This window comes from Diabrotica virgifera, chromosome 9 (assembly GCF_917563875.1).
Source record: "Diabrotica virgifera virgifera chromosome 9, PGI_DIABVI_V3a".
NCBI classification, from domain to species: Eukaryota; Metazoa; Arthropoda; class Insecta; order Coleoptera; family Chrysomelidae; genus Diabrotica; species Diabrotica virgifera.
Window position 1 is genome coordinate 35,440,985 of NC_065451.1, and position 24,821 is coordinate 35,465,805.

The following is a 24,821-nucleotide window of genomic DNA, read 5'->3' on the forward strand; positions in this document are numbered from 1 at the left end:
CTTTCTATCTTTATTTAATACAACAGTTACAAAAATGGGAATCTTATTTCTTTTTGTCTCCAAATTTATTTTATTTATAATGAACTATTATGATTTATCAGTAACAAATTAATTTAGGTTTCATGAAATTTTTTTAATAGTGATTGTGTAGCTCAATTTTCAATGTGGTATTTAATACACAAACCATACATTCATGTCATAACAAATTAGACTGACCTTTACTGATGATTTGACAATGTCTTCACAGAAAACACGTTTCCTATTAGCTTGGGTTGCGATCCAACGACTCGTCCAAGTCTTCCAGTAATGCCTCAGCTCCTTTGAAAACTACGCCTCGTGCAGCACTCGTTCCTGCCTTCTCCTGATGCCGTGTTTCACCTTTTTTAAACACTTCAACAAACCGGGATACTCTAGACTCAAGGAGTTATATACTATCTCGACTCGGCCTAACACTCGTTCCACGATATCTTACTTTTTAATTTTCAAAAACAAAACTAACTATACCGGCGTTTCACTTTTTTGTACACTCTTCTCGAAAACTGGACTTGGTCTCTCCGATCCTCAAAACACACTGACTCTCATTCCTCATTCATTCTCCTCCTTCCAAATACCCCTTCCAGCATTCCAAAATCACCCAATCCCAAGCAACTTTCAATTATCCGTATTTACCAACACACACTTTCCTTTTTCTAAATATCTTAATGGATTTCAAGAAAAAATAATATTCCCCATTTCAATTTTACTTTCCACATTAATCCTCTTTACACATTTAATAACCTATTATCTTATTTACTAGAATATGAGTTATCGGTGGCTATTGACAACCTTTCCACGAACACTTTCTTTTTAAACATCACTCTAATTGTTTACTTGAGTCGTATTGTTCCTGGGGTTCGTAAACACTTCTCCGAAACACTTTCTTAAAAACTACCTATACAAAATTTGTTTTTTACAGGGTGTTCCAAATTTACATGCCCGCGGTCGAGAAAAACGAAAACCTTTATTTTTATTTGAATTTTAAATATAACTATAGATTTTTATTTCTTATGTCAAATAGGAATATAACAATATATCATACTCAGTCGTATATCATACAACATTTAATTATCTTTATTTTATTTTCCTACGACTTTGTTCCAAAATGAATCGTTTTAAAACTATAAGCAAAGAAAGTAGAAAAAAAATTGATGTTTTTCGAAATTTTTAAATATTTTAATTTTTTTATTAATGTTCCGGATATATTTGAGAAAGAGCATAAGTCAATTACTATTATTGAAGTTGTCACCTAACTTTATCTGCAAAAATCCGAATACCACCTCGCACATCCAAAAGTAGACGACGATTTTTCACAGATCCGTCCTGGTCTACAAGCAGTAAATGCAACAACAACGATATAGATAAATTTAGTGTTTACTGTCTCCGAGATTTAATTTATTCTGATTTTGTATGGTATTAAATAATGTTTTTAATTATGTAATTATAGATTATTACGTTTAGAACATTGAAGAATTAATCGATTTAATTTTTTCAGATACTTAGTACGTCCAAGTCCTTTCTCCGCACAAAAAACCTTCGAAAGGCACAACAGCAGAAGAAAATCAAACATAAGCTTCTGTTCTCAGACCCTTCTCGCACAAATGGCGACGAGCTCTCAAGCGGGAAGTCGACGCGGATCAGGTCTGGGCCTCAGCGGGTACCAATCGCCTAGACCCCCACCTCTAGCAACGACAAAATCAAACTCTCTATCTTTACCGGACAGTCCAACGGTGGCGGGATACCAAAGGGGTCGATCGAATAGTTTGCGTGTAATCGACGACATTCTTCTGCGCAGATCCAATTCTTTACGACAAGGACTGCCGAATATCGGTAACTCTAGGAGGAAAAGTAGTTTAGAGGACATTGGTTTAAGCCATTTCAGTACGAATTATTCTAATACTATCAAAATAGCCTTGAACGGTAGTATCGGTTTGGAAGTGACTCCGCCTGAAGAGAACAGTCCACCAGTGATCAGCAGCAATACGGCACTAATAGTAAACCCATCCTTGCCTCCGCTAGCTCCATCGGTGCTCACCGGTAGCACGTTGAGTCTCACCCACAGCGGCCTACCGGGATCCAGCGGCTCGGTACCCATCAACATGGGCTTTGGTGGCTATGGAGAAGCAGGGGCGTCCCAGCAAGCTGCGCTGCCCACGCCGGCCACGGATCCGCAACACCTTCAAGGGACGATAGTATGATACAACCTCATGTGGGGGAGAAGAATGGGTAGCTTGAGAAACAAGTGGCTCTAAATCTTCTCGCTTCCACAGTAGGGACTCTGCGACTCTATAGAAAGTGTAGTGAAGAGCGTGGAGTTAAATTTTATTGTGATAGCAGTACTAGTTGAGAAATTAGGTGTTGTCTGATGCTAAGATATACGTACAACTGCTAAAATGGTTTTTCTAAAATATGATTAACCAAACTATTATTTTATAGTTTTTTTGATAATATAGTTGATTATAATGTATTAATAAAAATTTCGTAATACAAAAGTAACAATTAATACACTATATAATGACTGGAGAATTCACTGGAGAATTATTGTTTATGGAATTTTATTAAATTGGAAGAAAGATAAAGAACTTACTAATGAAGTAAAAACCTCACATGTAGGTAGGTGGTATATAATTTATTAAAAAATTTTTTCTAAAAATGATCCAAGATGGATAAAATCACAAACGTTTTCGGACCAATCAGTCCATCATCAGGTGGTAGAAACTTCAGATCCAAAGTAGTTGGAACTAGCTACATATTTAGGTCAAAAAACCTTAATGTAATAATAATTATGCCATTTATGCTACAAAAATGTCGACAATAAGTCGGTGTCACAAGAAATTAAATTGCAACGGTATTACAAAGTGGTCTTCATCTTGGCCTCAAACTGTCAGTTTGAGGCCAAGATGAAGACCACTTTGTAATACCGTTGCAATTTAATTTCTTGTGACATCGACTTATTGTCGACATTTTTGTAGCCTAAATGGCATAATTATTATTACATTAAGGTTTTTTGACCTAAATATGTAGCTAGTTCCAACTACTTTGGATCTGAAGTTTCTACCACCTGATGATGGACTGATTGGTCCGAAAACGTTTGTGATTTTATCCATCTTGGATCATTTTTAGAAAAAATTTTTTAATAAATTATATACCACCTACCTACATGTGAGGTTTTTACTTCATTAGTAAGTTTTTATTATGATATACAGCCAATGAGAGGAATCTTTTCCTTTATATTTTAAAGATAAAGAAGATACATGCAGTAGATTTAGATCTGGTTGCTTAAAATGCAAGGAGGCGAGTTTAAATATCTGTCTTTTTTTTAAATTCTAATAACTTCCTCTATTAATTTGTTTATTTATTCCCGTTCAGTATTTTCATGCTATTATTAGTAATAATTTATTACACAAGAAAAATAGAGAGTTCGCATAATATTGAAGTTTAAAAAATGGTGGTTGAGCTTATTCTAAAAAATGGCGAAGGCGTTTTCACTATTCTGGTGGAGTCACTGGCTCTGATTGGTTGTGAATTATTCAATTTTAGAAATTCTTGACAAGGAGTTAATTGGACTAAGAGATATCAACATGAACCTAATAATGATGCTTAATAATATTGATATTTATGTTAGAAGACCTGATAGCTAAAAGAAGAGCGACAAAAGATATAAAGACGACAAAAAATCATTAAGCTTAAGTGACCAATTTATTTAACTAACAACTAATACAAATATGAATTGTTTAAAATGGAGTATGGTAAATTTGAAATAAATAGCATTAAAAATAAAGTTTACATAGAGATAGGTTATAGTGTTAAAATTTAAAATAGTAGTAAGTCTTAATCAAAATTCGAAAAAAAGCACTACCATTTTTTTAATTATTCACTTCTTATTTTATAAAAGTTCTGACCCAAAACTAGTCTTAAAAAAGGTTCAAAATAAGCCAAACAGTGTGCGAAAAATGTACTTAATGCTGTCAAAACTACGAATTCGATAGGTCCAATGGAAAACTTGTTTTTTTTTTTTCAACATTTGACAGATATATTGCTAGGTTTTCTTACACTTTTTATTTTATTGTGGTTTTTAAAATCGGTTTAATATATGAAAATTATTAAAGTATATTCCTTTTTTTATTTAAAGTTTTAAAATTATATTTTAGAAATAACCGTAAAATCTTAAAAAGTGCTAATAATATGTTTAAGCCTATATTTACAATAACTGTATTTAACTTGTAAATTCTCAGTTTTATATTTACTGAATATTAAATATGAACACCGATGATTACAACACCTTCTTTCGTATAATATAGGTCCATGTCCGTATTACTTCCAGCATTATTAAAAATAGAACAAAAGGATAATTTTTTTTCTAGAATATGTTGCTAGTTTTTTTGTAATAAATATCAGGTTGTACACATGCTATTTTTAAAAATAATCATTCAAAATTTTTTATTAATATGAAACTTAAAGAAATTAATAAATATTCTATAGATAAAGGTCATGAGATGAGAAAATATTGTTATCTAATTTGATTGGTTGACTCGTCCTTTTATAAAATGTAAAGTACATATACCCTCATCGGTTAAATCATTTGATAAATAAAAAAAGGTTTACAAATCACTATAAGTTTATAATCTCCTTTTAGAAGGCTAGAAGTCCAATAAATTAACCAATATATATATCTCGCATCGTCACAAATATTGTAGTCTGCTACTTATTGGGCTTATAAGTTAATGTAGTCCAGAAAGCCACTGCGCATCCGCTAGGAAAAATATTCTAATTCGGATTTTTTGCACAATCTTACTCAAAAAGGACTCCTTTTAACAAATTTGCATGTTGCCAGGACCAAAAGGTGGTCAAAAATTTTTTAAACGTTTTTTTTTTGTTTTTCTCCTAGAATTATTTTTTTTGCATGGAACAAAGTTTTTTTAGGTTTTTTGGATCATTCCAAACAGAAAAGGTCTTTAGTGATTTTTCTCTAAAAATGATAGTTTTTGAAATATAAGCGATTAAAAATTGAAAAATTGCGAAATCGGCCATTTTTAACGCTCAAAAAGTATGTGAAAAACTGAAAATTTGAATATTGCCAAGGTAGGTAGATATTCTTTAAACATCGATTGATGAAATCCCGAAGAGTTTTTTGCAATATAGTATTCAAAACTCCTTTGTTTTTAATTTCTAATCACGCGTGCGCGACACTGTTTTCCACCGTTGTATGTGTATACAGTATGGTGCAAATGAAAGGAATAAATTCGTTATTTCGTAAACCGGCTACTTTAAGAAAATAACCCGAAACAGGTCGATTTTTATTTGTAAGTTATGATATTGTGGCATGTATGGTATACTAGTGACGTCATCCGTCTGGGCGCGATGACGTAATCGATTATTTTTTTAAATCAGAATAGGGGTCGTGCGGTTGCTAATTTGAAAGGTTCTTCAATTCTCTATTCAGTAATGTAAACATTTACATAATTATTTATACAGGTTGTCCAAAAAATTTTTATTAAATTAAATTATTTGACAAAAAAGAATTAGAAGGACACCCTGTCTAAATAATTATATAAATGTTTATATTACTAAATAGAGAATTGAAGAACCTTTCAAATGAGCTAGCACACGACCTCTATTCTCCTTTAAAAAAATCATCGATTACGTCATCACGGCCAGATGGATGACGTCACTAGTATATCATATATGCCATAATATCATAACTTAAAAATACAAATCGACCTGTTTCGGTATTTTTCCTTAAAGTCGCCGGTTTACGAAATAACGAATTTATTCCTTTTATTTGCACCATACTGTCGGTGGAAAATAGTGTCGCGCACGCTTGAGTATCAATTAAAAAGCAAAGGAGTTTTGAATATTGTATTGCAAAAAACTCTTCGGAATTTCATGAAACGATGTTTAAAGAATATGTACTTACTTTGGCAACATTCAAATTTTAACTTTTTCACATAGTTTTTGAGGGTTAAAAATGGCCGATTTCGCAATTTTTCAATTTTTAATCGCTTATATGTCAAAAACTATCATTTTTAGAGAAAAGTCACTAAAGACCTTTTCTGTTTGGAATGATCCAAAAAATGTAAAAAAACTTTGTTTCATGCAAAAAAAAATAATTTTAGGAAAAAAACAAAAAAAAAATCGTTTAAAAAATTTTTGACCACCTTTTGGCCCTGGCAACATGCAAATTTGTTAAAAGGAGTCCTTTTTGAGTAAGATTGTGCAAAAAATCCGAATTAGAATATTTTTCCTAGCGGATGCGCAGTGGCTTTCTGGACTAATAGGACAGGAAGAAAAATACCAACAAAAAAAACTTAATAGAGACCATTGACAAAAAAAGGACAAGTAAGATCGAAGCCTTTGAATTGTAGTGCAACAGAAGAATTCTAAGCGTGCTCTGGACACAAGACAGAATCAAACTGGAAAACCTCCAAATTAACGTGGTCAATTCTGGAAAGCTTAATACAACAGACAGGTTATTAAAAACCGGTCATACCTACATTACTTCGGCCACATACCTAGAAGAACTACAAAGACCTACAGAACTATCAGTAGTAGAAGTAAGAAGACTGAGAGGAAGATCTCCAATACTATAGATATGCCAAATGAATACTCTGGTAGGAAAATCTCTACATGAAGCCGTCTATCTGGCACAGGATTGTTGCTAATAATCCAAGAGGCAGCGCTGAAAAATTTCTCTGAATTTATTAAAGCTAGTTTTTTCACAGTTGGTTACCGTGATTGTGTAGAGAAACATACTGCGGTCGGTCAAGCTAAACGTAGAACAGGTGGTAATGACAACTTGTCAAAGTTGCTTACCTGCGGAGGTAATTAAATCCATTTACTAAGGCTGAAAATCAGTACACATATTCTAAATTGAATATAAATTAAAGTTATTATAGTCGGTCAGCTGTATGACGGGACAGAGCCGGTCGGTCGGCCCTAATGAATGTACAGGGTTATTAACTATATTTTGACCCCCCTATAAACTGGTTTATTTACAGAATTAGAAGAAAATATAAAATACAAAACTTATTCACTTATTCACTTATATTTTAAATTATGATTTTTTGACATATATATCGTACTAGTGACGTCATCCATCTAGACATGATGACGTAATCGACTTTTTTTTAAATAAGAATAGGAGTCGTGTGCTAGCTCATTTGAAAAGTTATTTAATTCCCTATTCAGTAATATATACATTAACATGATTGTTTATACAAGGTGTACAAAAAAAATTTTAATCAAAATAATTGTTTAATTATCAATTAAAAAAAAGAATGTGTGTGTACTTTGTACGCACGTAAGAAGTTATACTTCTATTATAATTTCTTTAAAATAAATATACTTTAAACAGTTTGTTTTAATTTTCTTTAAACACCAAACTAATTTTGTGCTTACCGCTTTCAAAAAACTTAAAAAAAGTATAGAATTGCACTGGATTCGAACTCAAGACCTCTCGATCTCTGGCCGAATTAGTCGAGACATTGAAGCACAAAAAAAGGCCTTACTGTCGATTTTTGGCGCAGTAAGACGGATTTTAATGCAGTTTGGTGCGTTGGATTCGTGAGAAGGTCAGGAAATTTTGTGAACTAATGTAATGAATAAGAAATCTGAAATTGCATTTGTGCATAAGAAAAATGCATTTCAAAAGTGCATTTTGAAATAGGCAATTATTATAAATTTGCAACTCGGTAAATAGTTGGGCAACATCCCGATTAATTATTTTAATTATTTTTAATCATTTATAAGTCCATATAATAATAGTCTAAGATGTCAATAACCATAAATAATAAACAAAAAATTTTTCCTTATGGGGAATCGAACCAAGTACTAACACGTCCTTAACTAGATACACATATCGCTAGCCTAGGCAGATACTTGCTACCCTGTATAAATAATGATCTTAATGTTTATATTACTGCATAGAGAATTGAATAACCTTTCAAATGAGCTAGCACACGACCCGTATTCTTATTTAAAAAAAAGTCGATTACGTTATCACGCCCAGATGGATGACGTCACTAGTACGAAATATATGTCAAAATATCATAAATAAAAAATCGAATAACTTTTGTATTTTAATTTTTTTCTAATTCTGTAAATAAAGCGGTTTACAGGGGGGTTAAAATATAGTAAATCACCTTGTACATTCATTGGGGCCGACCGACCGGCTCTGTCCCGTCATACAGCTGACCGACTATAATAACTTTTATTTATATTCAATTTAGAATGTGCGTACTGATTTTCAGCCTTAGTAAATGGATTTAAATACCTCCGCAGGTAAGCAACTTTGAGAAGCTGTCAGTACCACCTGTTCTACGTTTCGCTTGGCCGACCGCAGTATGTTTCTCTACACAATCACGATAATCAACTGTGAAAAAACTAGCTTTAATACATTTAGAGAGATTTTTCGGCGCTGCCTCTCCGTCTATAATGGAGACATCAAGCAAACAGTATTTAATAAAATTGTTTTGCTCTGTTTTTAAATTTAAATTGGTGTGAAAATATGCCTGAATCTCTCTAGTAGGTTTTCTACCCAAAAATTTTGTGAAGTTTTTCTTCTGGCAGAAACAACTTATTAAAAAAATGGTAAATAAATATTACATATTGACGTCAAATATGTCATATGTTTAACGTCAAATTGTGGCCGCCAAAAATGTCAGGCGACTACGCTAGGTGTCACGTCAGTCATGCACAGAGCGATCAACAACTGATTGGATGGATTATATTACAAACCATTATAACAAAAAGAACTAAATCAAAAATAAATAAAGGAATGATAGGAAACCACACTAATCAAAAATTAAATTAATTTTTCTAAATCTGAGAAACAGGAAAAATCCCAGTAAATTCCATTGAACCTTTTAGCCTGATTACCTATTCAACCGTAATTGTAACCCACAGAAAAGGAAAGTAATGGCTTACATTATTCAGTAAGGTTTATTTATGTTCCGGAATTAGAAAATAAAAGAACAATGTTTAAAAATTTTACTTTCATTTCTTTGTGCCTTTATATTTTTTTCTTTTACTTTTATTATTGATAAATTTAGTTTATCCTACATTTTTTTTGTCTTTGTTAGTTATCACTTCTTTGCATACTGAGAATATCGTAGCAAAATAGAACTTACAGTGAGTTATTTTGAATGTCACTTAAATAAAGGGTCTGGCCGGTTAAGATAGTGAAAACGGCCCCAGCGATGTTCCAAAAATAAAAATACCGTGTTGTTCTAGATCAAAATGTACTTGGCCAAAAATATTTTTAGTATCCTAGACCCAAGCATAACCTCAAAAAAATCAAAACGTGTTTTTTGTTTTTTTTTTGACGATATGGACAGTTCTAATCATCGTATAAACTTCTTTTCCCGTTCATTTTCTAAAGTGTTTTATTGCCTGCAATATGGTATTTTTTACAAAAATTTTGACGAGAGATTCAAATTTTTTAACGCTTTTGAAATGTTTGTAGAATGTAAGGCCGAAAAAAATGTATTATTTTTTGGGTCTCAAATTATCTCTTTTGATTTTTTTCAGATTTTTGTAGGTGGGCATCATGGCCAAACTAACGAAGAATTATTTTTTATGCATTGTTCGTTATTTTCTTTATTCCTATTCCTACATCCTTCAAGTATGTCCCAAAAAAGAAAAACTAGGTACACCAAACTACTTAAAAAGTTTTCAACTCTCACAAAGATGATAACATGACGTTTTTTGCTTAAAATGAGGGTTAAATCAAGATTAAGACAAAGACACAAATAAGACGTTTTTTAAGGAAAAATGTTCAAAAGGACCTATTATTGAACTTTATTTACAATAATATCATGTGTACTTCAACCAAAAATAATAAAAAATATTAGTTTATAGTTATTTATGTTTTTTGTATGAACACGGACCTATACTAGTATCTGCTATTTACCATTTTTGGCCTTATTAACTTATCTATCAGAATCTTAGACTGATATAATGAATTGATATGTTTTATCGGTTCTTGAGCCGATTTAGCCAAATTTTCTTGTATTTGTAGTTAAATCTATTAACCAAAACTGTGCTTAGGACAGTCGAAAATTAGCCGGGTTTTTCTTAGAGAAGAACGAGATGTCAAAAAAAATTTAATCTTGTACCGGGTGTCCCAATAAGAATGGCGCTCGGCCATATCTCAGGAACAATTTATAGTACAGCTTTGGAAAAAAAATTTTATAACAAAAGTTGCCTCGAGAAAAGCCTGGAAATTATTTTCATAATTGTAAGTCCACCGCTAGAGGGCGTAATTGAATATCAAACATGAAAAATCGAAATTTTACAAAATTTGCCTAATGAAAGGGCACTGGAAATCCGATTATCGTATTCTGTATAAAATTCTGCGCATATTTTATTTCACAAATTTAAGTCTACCTGTGCAAATAAGAGGTGGAGGTGAGTGGGAACCTTGTTATGAAAAAATCGCTGTAAGTCCGGTTCTTCTACAACCATCTTCCTTTACAACTCAAATCTGCAACATCTTTCCCCAAGTTCCGTAAAATGACAAAAGCTCATCTATCTAAAAGACCATATTATTCAGTAGAAGAGTTTCTTAATGACTAACTAAGAAATTACAGTAATGTACAAGTAACCAAACTTATCTATATTTGGGTGTCACATGCAGCAGCTTAAACTTATTAGTTCCTATGTCTATAAATAGTTTACTTTGTTGTATATTCACTTTGCAATTTCTATAAATTGTTGCAATATATCGATTTTGTTTTTTTTTTCTTTACTTTATTAACTTATATTTTGTATTTATGTATATTTTTTTTTATATTGACGATTTATCAAATTTCAGAAAATTGTATTTGTTACTGTTATTGTTAGATATTATTTATTTATTTTTTCTGACTTTAATTAAGCTTTGTCCATAAAATTTGTATTTTCAGTGACAATAAAGCATATTTCTATTCTATTCTATTCTATTCTATTCTATTCTATGCTATTCTGCTTAATCGATTTTTGCAAACTTGGTCTTGTTGAAAACAGCTCTTTTTCGTCAATGTAATAGTTATAATTTGAAAACAGCCTATTACGTAATATGCCGGCTAGGAGGCGCTATTTGTTTTCTTTTTAGAAATCTAGTTTTCTTTGGAAAATAATAAATAAAAGTATGTATTTTTTCCTGTATTACAAAATTAGACCAAATTAAAAACAGAATACCGAAAACCGCATGTCTATACCTTTTTTCTATCTCGAGATATCTTAAGAAACGTGTAAATTTTAAACATAACTGTTGCTGACATATAAGTGGAAATATATAGAAACAAGCAGTGTGCTATTGAAAAAAAACAAAGAAACAATTTCCAGATGTCACCGTTATAATAAATCAAAACAAAATATGAAAAACTCTACTACTGGGTTGACGTCTTTGGGGATATTTCATTGCATATATTCTAGCCGCAACAGTTGCATTTCTTATGCATTCAAAGAATGTGGCTATCATGTCAAATGCTTCTTAGTTTGTAAGAATCATCTTGAATTTCACTCTGTATAAATTTTATATAAAATTTAATAGAAACAAACCGCAACAAACCATCAATGCACAAATTTTTATGTTTTACTGATTTGACACATGATGACTTTTTGGAGTTAATATTTCTAATAGTTCTATTTTTTCCATAGCACACTACTTGTTTCCACTTTGACTTCCTTAACTTAGTTTACCGGTGACAATAACAGTTATGTATTTATCTTAGTTGGGAATAGGATAATTAATATTAAAATATAACGAAATAAAAATTAAAAATTTGTGTAGAAAATCTGACGTTTTTACATTTTCCACGATTCATCGGAGAAAAGCAAATGCGCGGAGGCAACAATTAATAAAAATTTACATAATAACGCTATTTTTTGGTATTATTTTAAGTATTAAACTTAGTGTAATATTTAAATAAAAATAAAATTAAACTGTTTAAAATATATTTATTTCGTTAAAATCATAATAATACGAGCTCGTAGAAGTATAACTTCTTACTCGCGTACACAGTACAGACACTCTTTTTTTGTTATATTTTATAGTGTTATTTGTCTTATTGTTGTTTTGATTCATTATATACGGTGACATCTGGACAATGTTCCTTTGTTTTTTTTTTCATAGCACACTACGTGCTTCTATATATTTCCACTTATATGACAGCAACAGTTATGTTTAAAATTTACACGTTTCTTAGGATATCTCGAGATAGAAAAAAGGTATCGACATGCGGTTTTCGGTATTCTGTTGCTAATTTGGTCTAATTTTGTAATACAGGAAAAAAACATACTTGTATTTAATATTTTCCAAAGAAAACTAGATTTCTTAAAGAGAATAAACAGCGCCTTCTAGCCGGCATATTACGTAATATGCTGTTTCCAGATTATAACTATTACATTGACGAAAAATTTGAAAAATCTATTTTCAACAAGACCAAGTTTGTAAAAATCGATTAGGCAGAACCGGACTTACAGCGATTTTTTCATAACAGGGTTCCCACTTACCCCCACCTCTTATTTGCACAGGTAGACTTAAACTTGTGAAATAAAATATGCACAGAATTGTATGAAGAATACGATGATTGGATTTCCAGTGCCTTTTCGTTAGGCAAATTTTGTAAAATTTCGATTTTTTAATTTTTGATATTCAATTACGGCCTCTAGCGGTGGACTTACAATTATGGAAATAATTTCCAGGCTTCTCTCGGGACAACTTTTGTTATAAATTTTTTTTCCCAAAGCTGTAGTATAAACGGTTCCTGAGATATGGCCGAGAGCCATTCTTATTGAGACACCCGGTACAGTTTGTAATAGTTCATCAGCGACTTAAGCAAACACTTGCAGAAAAACAACGAAGAAGTATTCTATAAAAACACTTTTATACATTAAAATTATAAAAATAATTGATAAAGTCACGACAGCTGTTTCGATGTTCAACGAACTAATGTATTCTCAAGTAAACTATTTATATTCGCGTACAACTATTTTGTTTACATACTTAGTTTTGTGTCCTTAGTTTATTCAATGTCAACTTTTGTATCTTTTATCATCACCAATGGTGCTACAGTCCTATGAAAGAGCCTCGATCTTCCCAAGTCTATTACTGCAGTCAGTCCTATCCACTGCCAACCGTTGCCAGTTTGCTGCGCCTATTTTTCTGCCATCCTCATCTACACCATCCTTTCATCTGAGTTTTGGCCTACTCCTATTTCTACTTCCCACAGGTTGTGGCATAAGGATTCTTCTAGGAGGATTTTTCTGCTGTGATCTTGCTAGATGTCCTGCCCATCTTAGTCTTCCTATTTGTATAAGAGATACTACGTCTTTACCACCAAATATATGTTTACATCTGTGGTATACCTCGTACTTGTACCTCCTCTCCAAACACCATTTTCACAGATGCCACCAAATATTCCTCTCAGGATCCTTTGTTCAAATATAAGCGTAAGGCTAAGTTTTCACTCTGATGTCATATAAAACAACGTAATGTTACTCTACATCCCACCAGACGCGCATCCCACCGCGGTAGCGCAGTACCGCGCTGAGCAGATTGGACGTGAATTGTAAATTGTAGAATTCCCTCATCTTCCTTAGTCTCAGCATCCGTATGGCTTGCAAATTGTAGAAGCCTCGGAGGTGTAATCAGAGAAGGTTCCCATTGTTTTCAGTCTGGTGGGATGTAGAGTAACATTACTTACTTACTTACTTACTTACTTACTTACTTACTTACTTACTTACTTACTTACTTACTCCGTGGCGTTACAACCCTTCGTGGGTTTTAGCCAACTCGACAACATGCCTCCACTGTTTTCTGTCTCGAGCAACCTGCATCCAATTATGCACGCCCATAGTGCTTAGGTCTCCTGCTATATTATCTCGCCACCGGAGTCGAGGACTTCCAAGTGGTCTTGTTCCAGTTGGAACTTCCTCCCAAACCAGCCTTACTGTTCTTTGGTCAGAATGTCTTCTGAGCTGTCCTGCCAATTGGAGTCTTCTGGACTTTATTTCTTTTATGATGTTGGCGTCTGGGTAAAGTTCTTCGAGCTCTTTGTTAGTTCTTATCCTATATTGTCCTGATGCTTCATCCAGCACAGGACCAAAGATCTTCCTTAGGATTTTTCTTTCCCAAACACATAGTCTCTCTTCGTTTGCCTTTGTTATCGTCCACGTTTCGCTTCCATACATCACAACGGGTCGTATGATTGTTTTATAGACCTGTATCTTCGTACGTCTTGTTAGTTGTTTCGATTTTATAAGATTTTGGAGGGCATAAAGACATCTGTTGCCGGCCTGAATCCTGTTGTTTATTTTTTGTGATCCGTTATTGTCCTCAGTTATTGTTGTTCCAAGATACTTGAATTCTCTAAGGCGCTCAAAGTTAAAGTCATCGATGGTGATGTTCTGACCGATTCTGTCTCTGCTTTGGTTATTGCGGCTCATATACATATATTTCGTCTTGTTTTCGTTGATTTAGAGCCCCATCTTCTCTGCTTCCTTCTTGAACCTCACGAAAGTCTCTTTCATCCTTAATCGTGTGTTTCCTATTAGATCGATATCGTCTGCAAATGCCAGTAGTAAGTTTGGTCCTTCTCGATGAAATACTGTATTAGGTTTTTCGATTCTTGCACTTCTGATTATGTGCTCCAGAGCTAAGTTGAAGAGTTGTGGTGAAAGTGCATCTCCCTGTTTTAGTCCATTGTTTATTTCAAATGTCTCCGAGTATTGTTGTCCAACTCTCACCTTACATCGTAACCGTTCCATACACATCCGTATCAACCTGACTAGTTTTTTTGGAAAGCCAAGTTCCTGCATCGCTGTCCACAGTCTAGCCCTGCATACTCTATCAAATGCTTGTTTAAAATCTATGAACATCTGATGAAGCTCACGATCAAACTCCCAGCATTTTTTCATTATCTGTTTTATTGTGAATATCTGGTCAATAGTAGAGCGGCCCGGTCTAAATCCGCATTGATAATCTCCAACGATTTCTTCTGTGTATGTTTCGGTTCTTTCTAGCAGGATGTTTGCAAGGATTTTGTAGGTGGTGTTTAGGAGTGTTATTCCCCGGTAGTTAATACATTGTTTTTGTTTCCTTTTTTGTGTATTGGTACAATAACCCCTTCTTTCCAATATCTGGCATTGTTTCTTCTCGCCAAATGTCTTGAATTAGCTTGTATATAGAACTGTACAACGCTTCTCCTCCGTCTTTTAAGCACTCTGCGGGTATATCATCACTACCTGGAGTTTTATTATTTTTAAGTTTTTTTATTGGTAGAGTAACATTACGTCGTTTTATATGCCATCAGAGTGAAACCTTAGTCTTTTGCTAGCAGTTGCCGCTAGGGCATCTATGCCATTTCGTTTGTTGCAATCCGTGACTGCACGCCGGGGTTTGTTTTGGTTGGATCAGATAGAGCAGCATAATGTGCCTCCTTATGGACTAAGAAGTTTCGAAACCGTTAGAGGTGCTTGATGCACTCTCTGATTGGACTAGAATATGATGCGGCTGTATTTTCGTTTTGCAACGAAATTGAAAATGGTTATTCATTTTTATAAGCAGAAGGTTTTCTGCCTTGGAGATGGTCCACATCCTTTTGTATCTTTATGTTAAGGTAATTTGAGGAAACTGTTTTTGTGGATATTTTTTAACAGCTTTTGCTGTGTTTTTGTTTACTAGCTGACAGAAAACGTTTTATTCATCCATTTATTAGTAAGGTATTTGTTTCATCTGTTGTATTTATTTGCTATTTTCTTGATAAATACCTAGAAAAACCGGATAGACTGAGTTCAAAATCACGTAAACTTGACGCACTCATTTGGTGACATCACACTACGAACGAAAATTAAATTATTGTATGAAATTAAAATATTTAATTCTTTTAGGATTCTTTTTTTCCTTATTAGCAGTTATGCCAATTTCTTTAGCCCATGTATCTAGTTGTATTAGTTGGTGGCTCTTATATTTTTATTAGGCTTTATTTTTTTTCTTATACTGCTTCACACATTTGTTCATCTGTTCAGAATTTGCTGTTGTTTTGGTCCCTACAAACCAAGACTTTAAATCCTCTTTCTGATAAATTTTGAAACCAATCGGTAATTGAGAGAATATTTTCAGGATCATATTTTTCTGTTTCTTATGATACAACATCGGATAATGCATGACGATTGGATTAGGCCAGGTCTAACAGATATCCAGAATCCATACGTAAACCAGAGCCAATACTCTCTCTCTATCTTTCTTTCTCTCTCCCTCTCTCTCTCTCTCTTGTCGTTTTCCCATTACCGAGAATCGTGGTTTCGTCCAATGCTCCTAACAATAGATATTCCCAGCATTTAGTTATCACACCTTAGTTCTTGGTCATTTGTTTGGTCGGCTAATAATAAATGGCTGCACTGAAGAATCGTTGCGTGGCAATTTTTTACTTGATATAATTAGACTAATACCAAATCGGTTTTTAAATTTGTCCAGCCACGGTTTTCAGTAACTTTCGGTTCTTTTTCATTGTTCAAAGAAACCTTTTATTTGTAATTCGGTCAGTATATGGAATTTTTACTATTCTCTATACAGCTACATCTCGATTACTTCCAATCTCTTATCCATATCTTCGTGTAACGTTCACAACTCCACATCCGAAAACGGCATAAAATAAAACCCATAAATAATAATACAGATGAAAAAACAGTTCACTTGACCTAACTCAATAGTATGCATTGGCGGCAAAACAGCTTTCGTTGTTTAATAAATTTAATAAAATTTGTAAACCACCAAACGAAAATATAATACCCGAAAATAATGATCGATAAACTTCACAACTCATATTTTTATCTTAAAATCTAAAAAGTGGTTTTCATTTTTCCTATTATCAAACCCAATAACATCTCGCTCGTCCCTAAGATGCTTCTAACTTCAAAAACTACAACAGCTAAAGCTCAATAGCTCAATTAGTAAAAACTATAAAATGAAACTTCGTATCCTATCTTTGTGAATATGGTTTCCTAACTTTCAACTGAACTTTTGAGGGTTCAGCTATGCTTTCTAACATCTTAAAATAAGAATGTCGAAAATGATTCCTTTATAAACTTAAATAAAAATTCATAGACTTGAATTGATAAAATGCTTGCAAATGTGATTAAAAAGTTAAGAAGAAAGAATTAAAAGACACAGTAAACCACAACAAAAACCTACTTATATAAAAATTTAGGTAGTAAGTTTTTAATCTGTTTTTGATGATAAGCAACTAGATTTTACTGCCATATGTCATTAGTGACAATGTATGGTAGTTTTCACATCTGGTAGTGGCTCCTATTTGTGCAGTGAAATATAAATTGAGGTACATTGACCGGATGGCAATTTTCCCGAATTTTAAATAGCGACACAAATATAATGGATGAAAGTGGACTTATTTTTATTTTAACGATTTAACTGCATCTTTTACTTCATAATACAAGACAGTATGATTTCTAAGATAGTCGGAATAATAGGAGGACCATCAGCACTGACAGGCTACAAATGAAAACTTTAGAGCTGATTCCTCCAGATCGTCGAAAGAGAATAAAACCAACAGCAGGTTGAATGCAAAATATCCAGAAGGCAATCAGTACCAGACACCTAAGAGAATATGATTGAAACAACAGAAAAGAATGGCAACTGAGAGCCGGACGTCCTCAAAAACTCTAAATTCTGATGCCTAGTCAATAAACTTTAAACAAATACAATAAGCTCCATAATAGAATTTCATAAAATTCATTGAAAAACTATTTAGCTTTTATTCAAATAATTTTACAAAATTAATAGTTCAATAATGTGCTTCAGTTAAGTAAAATTGAGTAAAAAAATGTGTAAAAATGTTTTAAGTTCAGTAAAATTGATCAATATTCAGTAAAATTTAATCAATTAAAGAAAATTCTGGAAAATTTTGAAAAATTCTGAAAAATGCTGGAAATATCTATAAATTTCTGTAAAAATTCGAAAAATTTTGGAAAAATCAGGAAGATTCTTAAAAATTTTGAAAAATTCTGAAAAATACTACAATATCTGGAATTTTCTGGAAAATTCCAAAAAATTTTGGAAAATTCTGGAAAATTTTGGAATATATACCAAATTAAACCAATATCGATATATTTATTATGTAAGTGAAATTCCATGTTTTATGTTTATAAAGAATCATTTTTGGAAAAATTTACAATTCCATAACGATATGAGAGCTTCATTTTGTACATTAGCTTTCAGTTTGTAAATAACGATTAGTATTTTTAAAGAATTTCTTCCACATGACGACCTTAAAGGGTCAATAAAGTAACATTCGTTCAGGTATGTTGAATGCGGGATCAAATATAGTAGTTAGAAATTTTCAATATTTGGTATCTACCTACTTTATTTGGAGGTGTTTCTAGAGATTCGTGACAGCTGTCTGAAAACCGATAAAAATGTACAGTGATGAGTGCGCTAAAAACCGGCAAAATAACTCAGAAGATGGAGAAATAATACATTGTGTAATAAAAAGAGATGAAACTAGTAAAACTATTTTACATTACATTACATTACCCCTATCGATAGTTTTCCACCTTTAAAGGTTAGCTTATGAGCTAGTTGACTTCAGTCATAATTATACGCATGACACTAACATGAAATTAACATTTTAATTTCACATAAAGTAAAAACTGGTAAAGGGGGTCCGGACAAATAATCCCCGGACAAATAATCCCCGGACAAAATATTCCCGGACAAAAAATCCCCACAAATTTTCCCTGGACAAAAAATCCCCGGACAAAAAATCCCCGGATAAATAATCCCCGGACAAAAGATCTCCACAAAAAATCCCGAACAAATAATCCTCACAAATTTTTTTTTACAAAAAATCCCCACAAAAAACCTTGGACAAAAAAAATCCCGGACAAAAAATCCACAAGAAATATTTGCTGCCGAATAAATCTGTAAAAGATAAATCTAGATTTTTGTTTATATTCGGTTCAGATTTGGACCACCATCTCCATATAGCCATTTCAGCATCCTCATGCCTCATCAGTGAAGCTATGCAGTCACAAATCAAAGATTTATAGCTTCACTGATGAGGCATGAGGATGCTGAAATGGCTGTATGGAGATGGTGGTCCAAATCTGAACCGAATATAAACAAAAATCTGCATTTATCTTTTCCATTTTTACTCAGTTCTGAGTATTTAGAAACTGTCTTTCGGTCCTTTTCCTAGACGAAGAGAAGGTAAATGCGTGGGCTAAGTGTCCTTTTTGCTTCCTCCTATTTTCGTCGTCTCTGTGATTATATAGTGTAAAATCCGGAGATACGGGATGCAGCCAGAAGGCAGTTTATTAACGAAAAGTCTTGGATTTAAAATATTGTTTGCTGTATTTTATTTCAATTATTCTAATTGTTTAAAAGGTATTAAACTTTGTATTTAGGGCTTTTCGTTTTCCTCTTAATAAATCTGTAAAAGTTTTCCCGAAATTTTACCAAATTTCGAATTTTAAGTCCATGCTGAAAACTTCAAATTTTACATGACAAAAGAGTGTGAGTTTTTTCAAAAATCGTGGAAGATTATGGAAAAGGAGCTAAGGCCCCGTTCTCTTGACAGGCTCTTGATAACGCGCGTTTTGATAACTCGTAATTAGAACTAGGTACATACATTTTACTGAAGATAGTTCACATGCTAACGCGCGTTTTAGGTCATTAAAACGCGCGTTGGCATGTGAACGGTCTCAAGTAAAATGTATGTATGTAGTTGTAATCGTGCGATATTAAAACGTGCGATATGCGACTGTCATAAGAACGGGGCCTCAGCTCATTCCCCATATTTTCCACGATTTTTGAAAAAACTCACACTCTTCTGCCATGTAAAATTTGAAGTTTAGCATGGAATGGGAATTCAAAATTTGGTAAAATTTCGGGAAAACTTTTAGAGAACTATTCGACAGCAAATATTTCTTCGGGATTTTTTGTCCGGGATATTTTATGGGGATATTTTGTCCGGGGATTTTTTGTCCAGGGATAATTAGTGGGGATTTTTGTAAGGGATTATTTGTCCTTGGATTATTTACCCTAGCTTCAATTAAAGACAATAAAGCAAAGGTGAATGAAAACAATTTCTTCTTCTTCTTGTAGTTCTTTCTCCTATCAGAGGTTGGCTATCATCACAGCTATCCGTTCCTTATTGGCGGGTGCTCTGAAAAGATCTACTGAGCTACAACTATACCACTCTCTTAAGTTTCTCAGCCAGGAAATTCTTCTTCTACCTATAGATCTTTTACCCTTTATTTTACCTTGCATTATGAGCCTTCATATCTCATATTTCGCACCTCTGGTAATGTGGCCAAATATTCCAGCTTTCTTGTTTTGATGTTCTTTATCACCTCGGAATCCTTTTGTAGCCTTCGTAACACTTCTGCATTCGTAACTCGTTGAATCCATGGTATTTTCAAAATCCTTCTATAGCACCACATCTCAAATGCTTCCAACTTGAACTGAAAACTCAAACTGAGAACTCACACTGAAAACAGTTTGATTAGTACCTAATAATTTTTCATTATGTAAATTTATAGGTTTTTAGCGATAATTTCCCACCTCTACTAGTTTCGTCTCTTTTTGTTTCCCGACGTATTATGTTTTTCATATTTTACGTTATTTTGCCGGTTATTGGCGCACTCTTCACTGTATAAATATGAACTTATCCTTCTATTATGTAACTAGAGATTTCAAATTATGAATTTAGTGACAAAAAATATTTTTTTTATTTAGTTTGTTATGCCTTAACTCCAGGGTTTTTGACACTGTTGCAATAAATTTTGTGACGTATGAGCTATTTTGGTTCAATTACCCTGCAGTAGGTAGTACGGAAAATCTTCTTATTTTCCTCGTTAATAATCTTAACATATTATTTTCATGTGGTAATACATTTATTAATAACGTTTTACTACGTGTTAATAATAGTTATGGTAGAACCCAATTGTAGTTATTGACCTTATTTGCCAAACACATTACGAATTTACAATCTATTATGTTTATCATTGTTCGATAAGTAATGTGATAATCTCGGGTATAAAATCAGTCGGAGTTAAATATAATCAGTTATAATAAGTTAAATATAATCAATATCTACATTATAGGACTTTCGTAAATCCCGGGTTAGTGTGACGATATTTGATATATGAATAATAACTGACGAATCGATGATATTAGGAATCGTATTCATGTCTCAACGCGAGAAAGTGTCTCGCTCAGCGCGCCAGATGGTAAAATATGTGAGGATGGCTTCGCTCAACAGACGTAGCTTTGGATGGGGTCGAATTTGCTCAGCTCGCCAAATTGACGGAGTTTGGAAAGTCTGGTTAGATATTCTTTGTTTATTTTCAGTGTAGTTTTGTGATAAGTAGTTTCATTATTTTTTGATAAAGGACTTGTTACAACTATTCCTTTTCCTGTTAAATGGAAAACACGTGCTTCACTTATAATTAGATTATAATTTATAAAAAAGATAAAAAAAAATTGAAATTTTGTGATACAAATTTGATTCCTTTAGAAAACCTAGTACATTCTGGAAAGATCTGGTTGGCTGAGGAATACCTTCGTTCAACCTTGTATACCATTTTTTTCACTTGCTGGTACTCTGTACATTTTGTAAGAAGATATTCAATTGTTAATGGTTTACTGTACTTTTCGCAGCCAGGTGATTTCGCCGAAGCCACGAGGTGTCCCTGAGTCAGCATCGTGTGACCAATTCTTAACCTGCGTACAATTAATTTGTTTCTTCTACTTAAGTTAGATAGTTCAAAAGTTTCGTTGGTAGATTGTATTTTATACAGTTTCGAGGTAGACCTCCTTCATTGATTTTGCCACAACTTCTTGATTTGAAACTTGAAACGTGGTTTTAGGTATAGCGCTAGTTGTAGTAATAAAATATCAAATAATGAAAAAATGAGAAAAGAAAAACAACTACAGTTGGCCATCAAAAGTCGAAAAGATTTTGGACTTGTCATGCAGGAAGATAAATAGCAATTTCTACGAAACATAATCTAGAAAAAATTGTAGAAAGAAAAAGTACAGTAGTTTGCTTTTAACTCCAATCAATGCATCCCTTCCGCTATATCTAAGATCCAAATAGCAATGATGATAATAAAACTTCGAAAAAGATACGACACGTAATGAATAACAAGTGAAGAATCTACTTCTGTCATAAGAGAATTGCACATGTTCGAATTTTTATTAATCTACATCTGATCCATAAATTAAATTATTGAATAATGTCGCAGATAGCCTTCTGATTATTAGTTCAACCTTTTTTTTACATATTGTAAACTGAATACTGCATTTATAAAGGTTTATGAGTTTTACGATGGCCTTAGTAGGTGTATGCTGTTATTAGGACATATCCCGGCTTTTCCGACAGATATATTGGGCATTTTAACAAGTCCGATACGTAGAACATGTCAAATAACACAAATTATATTGGAAGTAAATAGTAGTCTGAGGAAAATATAAACCATATATAAAGCATAATGATAAAATGCATATTTATATTGAATAAAACTATAAAATAATTTATGTTTAAAACATTTAATTTTTCAAAATATTTACAGACACGATTACGAATCTCTTAGAAATGCCCCTTTTTTGATGTTAGCTGTAAATAGTTCATAAATGTGATATCAAACTAAATTGATTTCACTTGAAGTGGATACATTCTGGTACCATGTTTCAAGTGCACAGAACACGAAAAAAATTATATTTTTAATGTAATCCTTATTAAACCAGTTCCTTGATACCATTCACCGCCATATTATATTAATACGGTGAAATGTAATTGTTTTTCTTATTTCTTTTTTAATTCCTGGGTTTTTCGGTCTGTTATAAATAAATCACTTTTTTTATTGTAAAACCAAGTCAATTTCTTAAGTTGTGATACATATTGGAGAGATCCTTGAAATCGGTATTGCTATTAATAAAATTTTGATGTTTCTGTATGTGAATCATATCCAATATACATCTTTTGTTGTACTTCTGTACAAGCCACGCATATGCTAATATTTAGTTCGTTAACATGTTATTCATTAATATGGGAATTTGTTGTAATACTGGTATACAAATTGGGTTTACTAGTATACCTCGGAGCTGGTTTATTGGCAATGATTACTAAACATATTATAGTTACTAAATATAAGTGGTACCATACGGAATCTGATCGTTTACAGATATGGTTTCATTATTTCAAATTATACTTATAGGTGTAAAGAGTAAATGTGCAGCTAAAGCATTCATCTCAAGCTAATTCCGAGCCAATTAAAATGACAGTTGTGGTGTAGCCAATTCATCAATGATGATTACTTACCCCTAAAATATAATAAGTCTAATATATTAGTATTTAAAAATTACAAAAAAAATATACAGTAAAAGATATATTCCGATAGTTTAAGGGTTTATATAAATATTTAATAAAAGTTGTACATAGCTATTTTTTATTGGATGGATAAGAGGATCAAAAATTTAAGAATTGATGATAAAAAACAAATGTTTAGCTGAAATTCAAAATATTCTACAAAATATATCTGACATTCGTATTTATGAGTAAACTTTAAATTAGATATTGCAAAAAAAAGGATAGATTAAAAATAGTATGAATAAAAAATGTAAAGCTGACAAGAAAAAACCTTTCGCTGAAATTCCGGAGTTTGGTAAACTGTGATAGAAGACAGTGCTGGTCATAAAAGACGCACAACATTGTCAATTCATGTTGCCCCAGGTAACGAATTCGAAGAAGCACTTGAAAATGGAAAAATTACTGGGTTGTATTTTCCAATCTGGAGAAAGTCATTTAAGTAAAGTCATTTACTTTAATATTCTGAAAAAAAAATGTTTATAAACAAAAAACTTATTGCAAATGAAAGCTGAAAGTCAGCATTTTTTTAGTTATTTATAGGTATTAAGATAAATAATAAAAATAATATTATTCGATTTCATTAATTTGCAATAACTGTTTTGTTTATAAACATTTTGTAGTTTAGAAGATGAGATTTAATCTCATTTTAAAGAAATTTTTCTGAACGTTTTCATATAGAATATCTTCTTAAATTTTTCAGAATATTGAATGGAATAAAAAAGTCTTTTCGCTTAAATTTTAATAAAAACGATGACGCAATTAAAATTTCGATTCCCACGAGATGACACACCTGTTCTATTGACTTCCTCCAGATATTTCAGTTGAAAAATAACGCCCAGTAATTTTTCAATTTCTAAAAGCTTCTTTTCCTGAGGTATGTGATGAAAGAAAAAAAACTCCAGAGACAATAAAGTTATATGCATGCTGTAATTAAATACACTTTATTAATATCTTTCGATTTGGACCATAAGAGAAGGCTTAATTTTATTTCCTGGAAAAGATCGTAAATCTGGCAACATGGCAGCTGTCATTCCTACATCTTCGGTATAGTTCGGAATATAAATGCTTTTAACGGCACATTACCTATCTAAAGATATATATTATACTGTAAAGTTTATACACCTAAAATTAATATTTGTATATCTATGGGAAAGCACTACCTAAAGTATGCATCACTTCAATAATAACAATAAAAATTTTACTATGGATTGTGCAGATTACACTCCGGTGAAGATAGGCAAAATTGACGCATGACAGAGGGAAATTATGGTGATTGGCAGTGTTGCCGTGTCCTTAAATTAATCTGGAAAGCCCATGTGATATAAATATTATTAATGATGGAAAACATAAAATAGCTAAAATACCAAAAAAAAATTTAATGTTCGTTAATTATATCGAAAACAAAAATTT

At 32.4% G+C, this 24,821-nt stretch overlaps 1 protein-coding gene across 1 annotated transcript in view; it reads left to right on the forward strand.

Moving 5' to 3' along the window:
* LOC114330269 (potassium channel subfamily T member 2) overlaps window positions 1–2,617 on the forward strand; it is a 630,795-nt gene extending 628,178 nt beyond the window's left edge. Inside the window, exon 19 of the mRNA XM_050662017.1 lies at window positions 1,532–2,617. Coding sequence (XP_050517974.1) covers window positions 1,532–2,234 — 703 coding nt within the window. The 3' untranslated portion in view covers window positions 2,235–2,617. The remainder of the gene's footprint in view (window positions 1–1,531) is intronic.
* The last annotated feature ends 22,204 nt before the right edge of the window (window positions 2,618–24,821 follow it).